The following is a 15,009-nucleotide window of genomic DNA, read 5'->3' on the forward strand; positions in this document are numbered from 1 at the left end:
GGCTAGAACTTCTAGTACTATGTTGAATAGCAGTGGTGATAATGGACAGCCCTGCCATGTTCCTGACTTTAGGGGAAAAGCTTTCAGTTTTTCCCCATTGAGAATGTTATTTACTGCAAGTTTTCCATTGATGGCTTTGATGATATTAAGGTATTAACCTCTATTCCTACACTGTGAAGAGTTTTGATCAAGAAAGTATGCTGTATTTTGTCAAATGCTTTTTTAGCATTTATTAGAGTATCATATGGTTCTTGTTCTTTCTTTTATTAATGTATCATATCACATTGATTGATTTGCAGGTGTCAAACCAACCTTGCTGCCCTTGAATAAATTCCACTTGGTTGTAGTGAATAAACCTTTTCATGTACTGTCAGAATCTACAGACTAGTATTTTGTTAAGAATTTTTGCATCTGTGTTCATCAGAATTCTCCGTTTTGATGAGGTCTTTGGCTGGTTTTGGGATCAAAATAATGCTGGCCTCAAAAAATGAGTTTGGAAGTTTTCCTTCCATTTCTGTTTTTGGAACAGTTTCAGGAGATTAGATATTAACTCTTCTTTATATTATATATTATTATATATATATATTATATTATATTATATTATAACAAATATAATTCCTCTGAAAAGCCATCTGGCCCTGAGTTCTTGTTTCTTGGGAGATTTCTGATAACGGCTTCATTCTCCTTACTGGTTATGGGTCTGTTCAGGTTTTCTATTTCTTGTTGGTTCAGTTGGTTTAAACTACTTCTTGGTAGTTTATATGTCTCTATTTCTTCTTGGTTCAAACTACGTCTTATTCTATTTCTTCTTGGTTCAACTACTTCTTGGTAGTTAATATGTTTCTAGGAATGCATCCATTTCTTCCAGATTGTCAAATTTGCTGGTGTATAGTTATGTATAATATGTTCTTATAATTGTTTCTAGTTCTTGTCTGGTTGAGATCTTTCCTCTTTCATTCATGATTTTATTAACTTGGGTCCTTTTTCTTTTTTTAAAAATAAGTCTGGCCAGGGTTTTATTCATCTTATTAATTCTTTCAAAGAACCAGCTTCTAGTTTTGCCAATCTGTTCTACTGTTCTTTTTGTTTCTATTTCATTGATTTCTGCTCTGATCCTTATTATTTATCTTCTTCTGCTGGCTTTAGGCTTTCTTTGCTGTTCTTTCTCCAGATCCTGTAAGTATAGGGTTAGATTGTGTATTTCAGAACTTTCTTGGTTCTTTTTTTTTTTTTTTTTAAGATTTTATTTATTTATTTGACAGACAGAGATCACAGGTAGGCAGAGAGGCAGGCAGAGAGAGAAAGGGAAGCAGGCTTCCTGCTGAGCAGAGAGCCCGATGCGGGGCTTGATCCCAGGACCCTAGGATCATGACCTGAGCCCGAAGGCAGAGGCTTTAACCCACCGAGCCACCCAGTTGCCCCAGAACTTTCTTGGTTCTTAAGAAAAGGTCATATTGCTTCGTACTTTCCTCTAGGGACTGCCTTTGCTGCATCCCAAAGATTTTGAACGGTTATGTTTTCATTTTCATTTGTTTCTTTGAATTTTTAAAGCTTTTCTTTAATTTCCTGGTTGACCCATTCATTCTTTAGTAGGATGCTCTTTAGCCTCCATGTATTTGAGTTCTTTCCAACTTTTCTCTTGTGGTTGAGTTCTAGTTTCAAAGCATTGTAGTCTGAAAGTATGCAGGGAACTATCCCAATCTTTTAGGACTGGTTGAGACCTGATTTGTGACCCAAAATATGATCTATTCTGGAGAATGTTTCACGTGCACAGAGAAGAACTGTATTCTGTTGCTTTGGGATGGAATGTTCTGAATGTATCTGTGATGTCCAATGTGTCATTTAAAGCATTTATTTCCTTGTCGATCTTTTGCTTAGATGATCTGTCCATTTCAGTGAGGGGGGATGTTAAAGTCTCCTACTATTATTGTATTATTGTCAATATATTTCTTTGATTCTGTTATTAATTGGTTTATATAGTTGGCTGCTCCCATGTTAGGGGCATAGATATTTAAAATTGTTAGATCTTCTTATTGGACAGACCCTTTAAGTATGACACAGTGTCCTTCCTGATCTCTTCATATAGTCTTTGGCTTAAAATCAAATTTGTCTGATATAAAGATTGCCACCCCAGCTTTTTTTTGATGTTCATTAGCATGGTAAATTGTTTTCTAACCCCTCACTTTAAATCTGGAGGCATCTTCGGGTCTAAAATCAGTTTCTTGCAGATAGTGTATCGATTGGTGTTGTTTTTTAATACATTTTTGCCCTGTGTCTTTTGATTTGGGCATTTAGCCCATTTACATTCAACATGACTATTGAAAGATAGAAATTTAGTGCCATCGTATTGCATGTAAGGTGACTATTACTGTGTATTTTCTCTGTTCCTTTCTGGTCTACTACTTTTAGGCTTTCTCTTTGCTTAAAGGACCCCTTTCAATATTTCCTGGAGGGCTGGTTTGGTGTTTGCAAATTCTTTTAGTTTTTGTTTGTCCTGGAAGCTTTTTCTCTCTCTTCTGTTTTCAGTGACAGCCTAGCCGGATATAGTATTTTTGGCTGCATATTTTTCTCTTTTAGTTCTCTGAATATATCATGCCAGTCCTTTCTGTCCTGTCAGGTCTCTGTGGATAGGTCTGCCTGCAATCTAATATATCTACCATTGTATGTTACAGACCTCTTGTCCCAAGCTGCTTTCAGGATTGTTTCTTTGTCACTGAGACTTGTAAGTTTTACTATTAGATGATGAGGTGTTGACCTATTTTTATTTATTTTGATGGGAGTTCCCTGTGACTCCTGGATTTTGATGCTCTTTCCCTTCACCAAATTAGGAGAATTCTCTGTATAATTTGTTTCAATATAACTTCTGCCCCCCTCTCTCTTTTTTCTTCTTCTCAGCTCCCAATTATTCTAATATTGTATCATCTAATGGTATCACTTACCCTTGAGTTCTTCCCTTATGGTCTAGTAGTTGTTTATCTCTCTTTTTCTCAGCTTCTTTATTCTCCCTTATTTGGTCTTCTATATCACTAATTCTCTCTTCTGCCTCATTTATCCTAGCAGTGAGAGCCTCCATTTTTCATTGCACCTCATTAATAGCTTTTTATGATTTTAACTTGGTTAAATTTTAGTTCTTTTATTTCTCCAGAAAGGGATTTTATTTTTCCAGGAAGAGATTCTCTATATCTGCTATGCTTTTTTCAAGCCCAGCTAGCATCTTGGTATTTGTCATTCTGAACTCTAGTTCTGACATCTATCTAATGTTCATATTGATTAGGTCAGTCAGTTAGTACTGCCTCTTGTTCTTTTTTTCTTTCTTTCTTTTTTTTTTTTTTTGTGGTGAGTGTTTCTCCCTTGTCATTTTGTTCAGAGAAGATAAGATGAATGAGAGAACAAAATGGCAAAAGGGTAGCAACGACCCCAGAAAAATCTACACTAACCAAATCAAAAGAGACCCAAAACCAAGGGAAGAAGAAAGAAAAAAAATATGATTAGGATGATGAATGAATAGAACAGAGCCACACACTTGATTTGGGGTATATTTTGCTTTGTTAGAAGAAACTGCCTCCCAAAATTTTAAAGAAAGAAAAAAAAGTATGGGTAAACACGATGAAGGAATGGAATATGACTGTAAAGAGGAAAATTTAAAAAGATTTTAAAAAAGGAATTGACAAGGGGTGCCTGGGTGGTTCAATGGGTTAAAGCATCTGTCTTTGGCTCAGGTCATGATTCCAGGGTCCTGGGTTCAAGCCCTGCATCAGGCTCTCTTGTCAGTGGGGAGCCTGCTTCTTCCTCTCTCTCTTTGCCCACTTGTATTCTCTGTCTGTCAAATAAATAAATAAAATCCTTAAAAAAAGGAATTGATAAGTTGGTTGAAAAAAGAAAAAGAAAAAAAGAATGTGATCAGGCTGGAGTCTAGAACAAAGCCATACACTAGATTTAGGGCATATTTCGGGCTGTTGGAAGAAACTGTATCCCAAAATTTTAAAGAATGAAAAACTTTTATGTATACAAAAAATAAGGTTAAATACAATGAAGGGACAGAATATGACTGTAAGAGTGAAAATTAAAAAAAGTTTTTAAAGAAGGTTATTGATAAGGGACACCTGGGTGGCTCAGTGGGTTAAAGCCTCTGCCTTCAGCTTCAGGTCATGATCCCAGGATCCTGGGATCAAGCCCTGGATCAGGCTCTCTGCTCAGCGGGGAGCCTGCTTCCTCCTCTCTCTTTCTGCCTGCCTCTCCACCTACTTGTGATCTCTCTCTCTCTGCCAAGTAAATAAATTCTTAAAAAAATAAAAAAAAAGGTGACGATAAGATAAAATAGTTAAAATAGGTTAAAATAGGAAAAAAAAAACAGTCAGTCCTTCCTGTCTCCCTGGTCTCTGGTTGCACTCCATGCTTACCCGGCCTGTGACCAAGCATTTCTATCTTTGGTGCATGGCCCCATTTGGAGTCTCCAAACCCAGCAGATTCCTATAGTGTGCTCCTGCACCATTCCTCCTGGTATAGCCAGTGGTTGGTGGGGGGAGAGGGTTTCTCCCTGGATCTGCTCTTTGTGGGGTCCCTGCCCAAAGAGCAATGGTCTGACTGTGCCTAGGATCATGGTTTTAGGCAACCCCAAGCTGAGAGTCCACTGCTTGGCTCTGTTTCTGTAGCCGGCTTCCCCACTCTGATACCTGGGAGTTCTGCCACACTCAGACACCCCTGGTCTTTTTGTGTGCCCGCGGGTCCTGAGACCACACCATCCCCATGAAAGCTCCACCCCTCGCTTAGCCTCTGGTGTGATGTCCCTCAGTGGAACAGACTTCTAAAAGTTCCAATTTTGTGGTCTGCTGCTCTACCGCTTGCCAAATGCCGGCCCCTCGATCTGTGATCTTTCTTCCTATATATCGCCTTGGTTTCACTTCTCTGCACATCCTACATTCCAGAAAGTGGTCACTTTTGTGTTCCTAGAATTCTTTTTCTTTTGTGTTCCATTCTTTTCTTCGATCTCCTGTTGGTTTGTAGGTGCTCAGAATGGTTTGGTAACTACCTAGCTGAATTCTTGGGACCAGATGAAATTTAGGTCTCCTACTCCCTAAAACACCCTTAATTAGAGATTTACTAAAGTTAGGCTGATTGTGTAATTGCTAATTTATTATTCAAGCTGGGACACCTTTGAAAGGGGGAGGTAATGCTATTAATAATCACACTAGAATAACAGGCATAAAACAGGACTATCCTAGCCAAATCAAGATGTATGGTCATGTTGATGTAAAGTACAAATTTTGCTGAAGCAATACATTCAGATTCAAAATGCGGGAAAACTGTCCAATGAAGCTTGAAACTTGAACATACCATGAGAAAGTCTAATATAGAAATTGCAGAGAGAAGGAAACACAGCAACTGGAATCCTTTTCCCAATGTCATTGGAATAGAAGCTCCATCACTTTGATGTTTGGTATGGACTATGTCCAGTACAAACAGGAAAACTATGCCTACCTCAAGTATCCAGTCCCAGTGCTTCTTAGAGTCTAGGGTCTGTGCTTCTTCTCCTTCTTTACTTCATGCTGGCTTTCATAGCCCTGAAAACTGGATGGGGAGTTTTCCTTGTTTCCTAGCATCGGTTGAATGGTGTTTGCAGGTCCTGTTGGGGATGGACCTGGGCTTAGGGAGAGGATACTACTCACATATGACTACCAGGGTAGGACTATGGGAATTCAGGCCAACTCAGTGCCCCACATCCATGGTGCCACGTTTTGCATTAGATTCCAGTCACATTACATTCTGTGTATTGACAATTGGGGAAAAAGAAATCTGTCTCATTCATCATTGTCACCAACTTATGAGGATACCGCCTGCTACAGAGTTTAGTGTCCTTGACTTAAAGAGGAAAGAAAATAATGATGTGAATCCTTAAAGAGTTAGAAAGGAAAAGCTAGCCAACACACATAAAGGACACATAAGATCCTTTCAAGAAAGACATAAAAATTATAACAACTGAACATGTATTGAGCTCTTACTGTGTGCCAGGCTTTGGTAAGCACTTTACCTTGTGATTTCATTTATCTTTACAACAGCCTTATTGCTGTTTTATAGACAAGGAGATGGAATCTCAGAGATTTTGGACACCTTGCCCCAAATCATATGGCTGCCAGAAGAATTAGACAATGTGAAGATTTCAGACACAGCTGCTGAAGGAGTTGCCGAGAGATAACACAAGGTATGGGCTCTCAAAGGTTGGTGAGGGTCACTCCTTTGCTGTAGCTAACCTGGAGCTGTCATTAACCAAAAATTCCTTAATCATTTCCTTCTAAAAAATACAGACCTATCCATCAAGCTATTTACTTATTCTTCCTCTGTTCTCAGAGAATCTTTTTTTCCACATAGTTTGGACTCTAGGTGACTTCTCCACTTTTAAATGATTTCTCTTTGGTGAGATCACTTGAGCTTCTTAAAATAAAATCCAATACTGACTTACCAAGTGCCACTTGCCACAGCAGGTAATGCTTGCGGGGCTGGCACAAAGAGTTTTGAGTAGTTAAGAAAGATTTCCTCTAAGTAGTGAAGGGAAGTCATTTACTTCCCTGGTTGTTATTTCTGGTGAATTCACTCTAATTCTACTTGCCAATTAGAACTTCTCCTTGGAAACTTCCTGAAAGCCGGGTACTTTTGTCCCTTTCCTGTGTCTCACAGTTAGATTAACAGGCAGTGATCTGCCTTACAATGTGCTGGCTGCTTGCGTCCCGCCTGCTGAGTCACAACTAATCTGCTAATAGGACACATTCTAGCCTTTCACAAAGGTTCGTGCCAGCTGTTTCGACACCAGGATATGTTCCTGGGGGATAGGAAAGAAGGAAATGCGGCAGTTGGAATTGTTTTCCCAATATTATTTGACAGCACAGATATCTTAAAAGGGTGAGCACATTGTGTTTGGTGTTGGGCCACCAATTTAATTGATCATTTGAAATAACAAAATCAATATTTTTAGGGGCTCTGATTGTGTGCTTGAGAGCTCCTATTTAAGAATGGTCTAGGAGTTAAAATTTTATGGTTAGAGCTCCCTGTTATTTAGAGGATGGAGTATTTTTTCTTGCATAGCCTCTCTTCTACATCCTTCAGGAATATCTAAGTATGGCTGCTGTGGCACACAACTCACTATTTTAGGAATGCAAAACAAAAAAAGGCTTATTTCTTGCCTAGATGCATGTCTCCTGTGGTTTGTCTGGGGTTTTCCCCCAGACCTTCTCTTAGAGACCCAGGTTAGTGGAGATTTCATCTCAATACATGCTTCCTTGGTCCCTGCAGGGGTGGAAATGAAACAAGGAGAATCAGAAGTCACCCTACAAAGCTTCTTCCAGAAGTGACACTAGCTCACTTTTCATCGGCTAAAGCAAGTCACTTGTCCATATCTAAATTCAAAGAAACCAGGAAGTATAACCTCACCAGGTACTTTGAAGGCAGAGAGCTAAAATACTTGGTGCACAGCACGAATGGCCTCCATCCTCTTTTTTTCCACCAACTTTTTACCATGAAAATTGCAGATGCATGGAATTGTTGAAAATTTATATCCTGGAGTGGACATCTGTTTCCCTCCTACTCCTAGATTCAACAATGGTTAATTTTTGACATACTTGTGTTTTTCTCTTTGTGTCTTTGTCTGTTGGTCTGACTGTCTTTGCGTGTGTGTGTGTGTACATCCTCTCTGCTCATCATAGTAGAATACATGAGTTTTTTTTTTGGGAAAAATTAATTTCTCATTTTTTAATATGATTTTTTAAAAAAATTATTTATTTGACAGAGAGCGAAAGAGCACAAGCAGGTAGTTCAGCAGAGGGAGAAGGAGAAGTAGGCTCCCCACTGAGCAGGAAGCCTGATGTAGGGCTCGAACCCAGGACCCTGGGATCATGACTGGAGCTGAAGGCAGTTGCTTAACCAGCTGAGTCACCCAGGTGCCCCTAATTTCCCATTTTTGATTATGTGATTATAGGAGGCTGACAACATGACTTCTCTCAAGCTCCCTTGTAAGAGCTACAGGAAGAGTCTCTTCTTTCTTCTCTGGATTGTACAGAATGAGGAGGTGATGCCGGAACTGCTGCAGCCATTTTGCATCCATGAAGACAGAGCTGGGAACCACCAAGACCTGGGAACTCACCAGGTGAGGCCTCAGGGTAAAGCCTGAGTGTAAAGGGAGGAATCAGCCTGAAGAGACAGGGAAGAACCAGGTCTTTGATGGTGTTGTTGGAGTCTACTCTGAAATCAGCTTTACCTCTGGACTTTTCATGTAGATGAGAAAATAAATAGCTTTTTTAAATGTATAGGAATATAAATAAGAGACTAGAGGAGAAAACCCTTGTGAGTACCATGATACCTAAGGTGCGTTAAATGATATTTGACTTGTGGATGATGACAGACTACATAATACTCATGTGTCATGTCTCTCTTTCTCATCTATCATCACCAATTTCATAATACAGTTATAATTTCCATAAATAAAACTGTCTTTATCTAGGCCTTTCATTTTTTTGTATTTTTTAGGATACTTGTAATTGGAAGTGGCTAATACTTAAAATGAGTACAAGTCAGATTTTGCTCACTTAATTGTAAAGTGTGGTGGAGGTTCGTGTTTCAGGCATGACTAGTTAAACCCAGGGGTTCAAATGATGTTTCCCTCATCCCACATGTAGGCTCTCCCCTCAAGGCAAGGAAAAAAATGAACTTTGACCATGTCGTTGTCACACTGTCTCAGTTAAGCTATCCCAGAAGGAAGAGGTACCTCTCTCTACCTGTGTCCACATATGAGCACAGGGAAGTCCTCTGCTTGGGTCACTTTCCCCTTCTGGGTTCACTGAAGAGAAATTCTGGAATAATTTTGTTCTTGTGTACAGGGAAGGAGTGGACAACATGACTGATCACATGTGAAATAAGTGGTGATGGTGGTGAGTGTCACTTCCAGAAATAAGGGTGCTAGGCAGATGGAAGCACCTGGGTCCCCTCCATCTACCCAGCTAGCCAAACAAGTGGACAGACATTTACTGAAAGTGTATTATAGCTAGGGCAGTGTGCTTAGCCATGTCTGAGACTCCCAGGGACAGTGAGGCACAACTCACAAATCAAGATAGTGCAAGGTCAGAAGTGGTAAGTGGGATAAGAAAGATAGTTGAAAGCCTATGAAATGTTCGGCTAAAGGAACTATTCCATGCAGCTAGGAGCATGGGTATGACTTCTTGGAGATACTTGTAACATAATGATGAAATGCATGTGTTACTGGCACTTAAAAACCAGGGTTTGATTTTGGCTCCACTTGTTATTAGCTGTGCAGCTTTGGCACTCTTTAAACTCATTTCACTATCTCTAAAATGGGAATAAGACAGTCTCTGCCTCATAGGGACCTGGTGAGGAGATGAGGCAGATGTGAGCTTTTAGCATAACACCTGGCATGAAACAATGGATGGCAGATATCATGGTTTTGTTGCAATTGTTTTGAGAGTTTTATTGGAAGAGTTGTACCTGGACAAGAAATGTGGCATCCTTAATGGCATTTATGAATGTCCTGATGATACTGAAATCTGGCATGATTATACAAACACCAAGAGAAGGAAAGGGGGAGTGAAGGGGTCCCTGTTTTTACACGATGGGCAGTAGCTGCATGGTGGGTGGCAGCTGGATTGTGTCATACCCAGTTGTGTGCCCGAGACTTTGTGTTTCCTATTGGAGAGGACAAAGAGACAACTGAAGTAAAAGACATGAATTACAGGGAAAAGGGCACTGAGTCTGTTTTAGATTAGTGGGGATGAAATGGGTGGAAAACATTTGGTTGTTTGATCATAAGAAGAGCTATTTAAAAAGTCCCAGGTTTGTATGTTCTCCAGAATGTTTCTTCCTAGTAATAGTGCCAGCGAAGTCATGTGATGTAGGAAAAAAGATGCAATTTGGACTTGGAAGAACTGGCTTTAGTCATGACCCCACCAGGTACTGCTTTATGGGTATGGGAGGACTCGCCTAGAGTTGTCTGCCTCAGTTTCTTCACGGGCAATCTGGGTGATGCTCTGCCTTCTTTGCAGGGTTTCAGTGGTGGGAGTGTGGAAACCAAGTGACCGAATGGAATATACATTGTTGGAAGAGTCATTAGCACTGCGGGACAATGCAAGGAGGACTGGGCACAGGGTAAAGGACCGTGTGGTGAAGTCAAGATAACACAGGACACCATATCACAGCGTGGGGCTTTTCTAACCACAGGGTGTGTACCAAAGCCTGCAATACATAGCCCTGTCTTGAGGGGATGGCTTGTTTCCTATGAGGGTATTTCAATATTGTGTTTTTCATTTTGATGAAAATCTAACAGAACAATATAAGCATGTTCTAAGTCATCTGGTTCTCCTTATAAACAAGTATTGCCATGCACTGCCAGTGCCCACATTTGCATTGGTGTTTATGACCATGTTGGAGCCAAGAAGAACTACTTTGATTGTCCCAGGCTAAAGAATGAAGGCAGACTTTACCCATAAGTTATAAATTCCTGCCAAGAAAAGGCTAAGACTATGATGGAATACTGTATGGACAACTCAAGTAGATTTACAAGTGGGGATTTAGGGTCAACAAAATCTTCCTCTCTCATATTATTATTTATATTAGTGAGAATTTTTAGTTTTTTTGGATTTAATTTTTATAGTCATGTGAAATTTATAAGTAAAAGAAATGTTTGCCAGGTTTTATATTGGTATTTTGTTAATATTCTAATAAAATAATTACTACTATGAAAGTTATTTAAGTAAAGTTTGGGGATTGGTATGATTGTATTTTTTCATTTAAAATGACCCATATTGTATTTGTTTGAGAAACAGTGATGTTGAATGTAAAAGTTTGCACTTCAAGTAACCCCATGGAAAGAGGCTTAGTATCATTAATTATTGGGGAAAGGCAAATTAAAACTACAACAGGGCATCTAACAAGTCCATTAGAACTGTTAAAATTAAAAAGACTAACCAGTACCAAGTGTTGGTGAGAATGTGGAGCAACTGGAACTCTCATGCCCTGTTGGTGAGAATGGAAAATGGCGTAGCCACTCTGTATAAGCAATCTGGCAGGTCTTCAAAAAGTTCAATACAGCGAATGCACCACCCAGCTGGTCTGCTCCCAGATATTTATCCCAAGAAGTGGAAGCATATATTCACACAGGGATGCTACACAAATGCTCATAGCAGTATTATTGGTAATCATCTCAAACTGGAAATAACCCCTATGTTCATCAACAGGTGAACGGATAAAAATATTGTGGTATAACCATATGATGGATGATTACTCAGCAGTAAAAAGGAGTGAACCATCGATAAACCCAATGACATGAAAGAAGCTCACCAGCAATTTGCTGAGGAAAAGAAAGCCACCAAGAAAGGTACACAGTTTATGATTGCATTTATATAAAACTCTAGAAAATGCAAATTAGGGTGTAGGAACAGAAAGATCAGTGGTTGCCCATGGGTGGGCTGGGCTCAGAGAGAGAGGAATGACAAAAAGCATAGGAAAGGTTTTAAGGAGAAGATAAAATCATATTCTTGATCATAGCTATGATTTCACAGATGTGAGCATATCTCAAAATTCATCAAATCATAGCCTTTAAATAAGCACAGTTTATTATATGCCTATTATTGTTCAATAAAGCTGTTAAAAAATATTAAAAATCACGCACAGTGACAAAACTTGCCACCAGGCAACTTGGTTTTTAATCTCGGCTTTGCCTCTCACTGTTAATGTTAACCTGGGAAATTGCTTAATTTTTTGAGTGTCCAATGTGAAATGGATATGATACCTACCCCAGAAGGCTATCTGACAGTCAAATGAAATATATGGGACTTTTAGCAGAGTAGTTGGTATGTGTAAATAGCCAGTAAGGGGCAATTGTCCTGGAGTGGGGATTTTACGTGGCAGAAGGCAGCCTGCATCATTTATATAAACATCTACTCCTTGTTTCTGGGAATCATAGTACATTCCGTGCTACGTGAATGCTTCCATATCAATGTGCTGCCATTCCCCTTCAGAATCTTGTATGTCCAGGGTTCCTGGGTGGCTCAGTGGGTTAAAGCATTTGCCTTCGGCTCAGCTCAGGTCATGATCCCAGTGTCCTGGGATCAAGCCCCGCATCAGGCTCTCTGCTCAGCAGGGAGCCTGCTTCTCCATCTCTCTCTGCCTGCCTCTCTGCCTACTTGTGATTTCTGTCAGTCAAATAAATAAATAAAATCTTAAAAAAAAAAAAAAAAAAGAATCTTGTATGTCCAGACACTAACAATAAAAACACCCACTGCCCAGGCTGCATGCTATATATTAGGGTGATCAGAGTTTCTGGGAGTGAGAAACAGGTGTCAGTTTTTGAAAAGCTCCAAGGTGACTCAGCCATGTGGGGACATGTGAGAACTCTGTTGCTGTGCTACTCAAGGTCTGATCCCTAAACCAGCAGCACAGTAGGTGGGAGTTTCTTAGAAATGCAGCCTCTTGGGCCCAGATCTGCTGAATGAAAAACTTCATTTTTTAACAAGAACCCCAGGTGATTTGTGTGTACATTAAAGATTGAGAAGCAGGGGCGCCTGGGTGGCTCAGTTGGTTAAGCAGCTGCCTTCGGCTCAGGTCATGATCCCAGCGTCCTGGGATCGAGTCCCACATCGGGCTCCTTGCTCGGCAGGGAGCCTGCTTCTCCCTCTGCCTCTACCTGCCATTCTGTCTGCCTGTGCTCGCTCTCTCTCCCTCTCTCTCTGATGAATGAATAAAATCTTAAAAAAAAAAAAAAAAAAAAGATTGAGAAGCACCAGAAGGGATGGTCTCAGAGGGTCTTTCTATCAAATTCTGTGCCAATATTTTTAGTATGATGTGATAATATGCTGTTTTAAATCTTATTGGGAGGAATCAAGGAGACCAGAAGATTATACCTCAGAGAGTGAGGGAGTTCAGAGACAAAATTGCTGGAGGAATTGCTTACCTCCCAGAACAGAAGGCCCTCAATTAGGCCTTTATAAAATGATAATTTGGGACAATTGGGACAAATGGACCTTAACAGAAAGTCTGTGTTTCTATACTTACCAAAATGGCTCCATTTATGTGGTTCATTTTCAGATACTTTCCAAACACTGCAATTAACACTTAATACATTTTTCTTTCAGAAACCTGATTTGATGGGCCAATATTTTAGTTTGATTATAGCCAATCCAACTAAATTGTCTGAAAGCTAGGTTTTGTGCAAGAGACCTTACTATGCTATCTTATTTAATCCCCGCATGAAGCCTATGAAAGAGTTACCATCAGCAAATTCATTTTTACATATAAGGGAAGCATGGAAAAGGGAGGTCAGTGATTTGCCCAAGGTCCCATCCAGCTAGAGATTGGCAGCCTGGGGATTTGAACCCATGTCTGTGTAGATCAAAGCTTTTATGTGTGCCAAGGCTAATAAAGCAGATAAATGAAGAGCATGATTTCGGAGTTAGGCTGCCTGGGTTGTGTCTTGACTCAACATTGAAAGGCAGGCAGGCAGGAAGGAGGGAGGAAGAGAGGGATAGACGAAAAGGAAGGAAGGAAGACTTGTATATAACATGACCATGAGACAGGAAAAAAGGTCCATAACACTCCAGCTGACTAGCAGAGATGAAGTAATAGTTTTTGTAACTAGATGACAGCATGGTGGCTGGCATTTAACCCCCAACTAAAAGGCTGGGAGTGGCGGGAAATAGTGTAGGTAGGACGGATGAAGTTACAAGAAAGATGGCGGTATTGATCACAAAACATGCCTGCTTTCCATCTTTCCCTAAGCAATGCATGTAACTACCATGTCTGGCACATAGACTGACATCTATAGCACTTGAATGGTAACCATCACTAGACCTAAGGACAAGTTTTTGTCCTTCTATCAAAGAACAGAAGGACATTGTTACTGTTTTCGATCGAATAAGAGCCTCTGTAGAAACCAGTTGTCTTATCTGTTGTTATCCCATTATCCTCCATTTATTTATTTATTTTTAAGACTTTAATTTATTTATTTGAGAGGGAGAGAGAGAGCATGAGCAGGGGGAAGGGGAGAGGAAGAAGCAGACTGCCCGCTGAGCAGGGAGCCTGATGGGGGGGGGGTTGGATCCTCAGACTCTGGGATCAAGACCTGAGCTGAAGGCAGTTGCTTAACCGACTGAGCCAACCAGGTGCCCCACTTTTTCTTGTTCTTTAAAAAAAAAAACATATATATGTATGTGTATATGTGTGTATAGATATGTATGTATATACATACATTTATATATGTCTGAGAGAGGGAGAAAGAGTGCACGAGCTGGGGTGGGGAGGAACAGAGGGAGAGGGATATCTCACCACTCAAGATATCATGGCCTGAGATGAAATCAAGAGTTGGATGCCCAACTGACTGAGCCACCCAGGTACCCCCCCCCCCCGCCCCCGCCCATATCCTCCTTTTCTAAAGATCATCACTTCAAACTGGAAACTCAGCCCCAACCAGTACCAACCAAAACTTTATATCAAAGGTTATGAAATACTTCTTTGCCATTGCTCTCCTATATTCTTTTCTTTATCTCACTGAATTTGTAATATTACTGATTTTAAACATATATTTTAATTAAACAAGAAATACACACTTTTGTGGAAAAATAGAAACACATGTACAACCAAATATAATGAAAACTTATAGCTCCAATCTTTGATTGTTTAGTATTTAGGTAATGGGCAATGTTATGATGCTAAATAGTGCTGATATGACCATCCTCATCTGCAAATCCTTGTGCATATCTTTTATTACTTCACTAGGATATATTTTGCAAGCAGAACTAACAAAGCCATTTGTCACCCTTTTTGGTTGTGACTTCTCGCACTAGATTCAGTGTAGAAACCCCAGGTAGAAACTCACTTCTGTCATTGCAGGAAATGACTTGCTAAGTGGTGAGAATGTGCCCTTTCTGATTTATAGGTAGTTTTCCCTGAGACTCATTCTGTTCTGGGGTGTCTCAGAGGTAACATTTCAAAATGGTATTTGGGAAGCTTACCTAATAA

The 15,009-nt window shown here is 40.0% G+C and overlaps 1 protein-coding gene across 1 annotated transcript in view; it reads left to right on the forward strand.

Annotated features, from left to right (window-relative positions):
* The first annotated feature begins 11,310 nt into the window (after window positions 1–11,310).
* The window catches only part of LOC309862833 (uncharacterized protein), a 472,598-nt gene continuing 468,899 nt past the window's right edge, over window positions 11,311–15,009 (forward strand). Inside the window, exon 1 of the mRNA XM_082727170.1 lies at window positions 11,311–11,371. Within this exon, the coding sequence (XP_082583296.1) occupies window positions 11,320–11,371 (52 nt within the window). The 5' untranslated portion in view covers window positions 11,311–11,319. The remainder of the gene's footprint in view (window positions 11,372–15,009) is intronic.

The sequence above is a fragment of the Mustela nivalis genome (assembly GCF_964662115.1).
Source record: "Mustela nivalis genome assembly, chromosome: 1".
NCBI lineage: Eukaryota > Metazoa > Chordata > Mammalia > Carnivora > Mustelidae > Mustela > Mustela nivalis.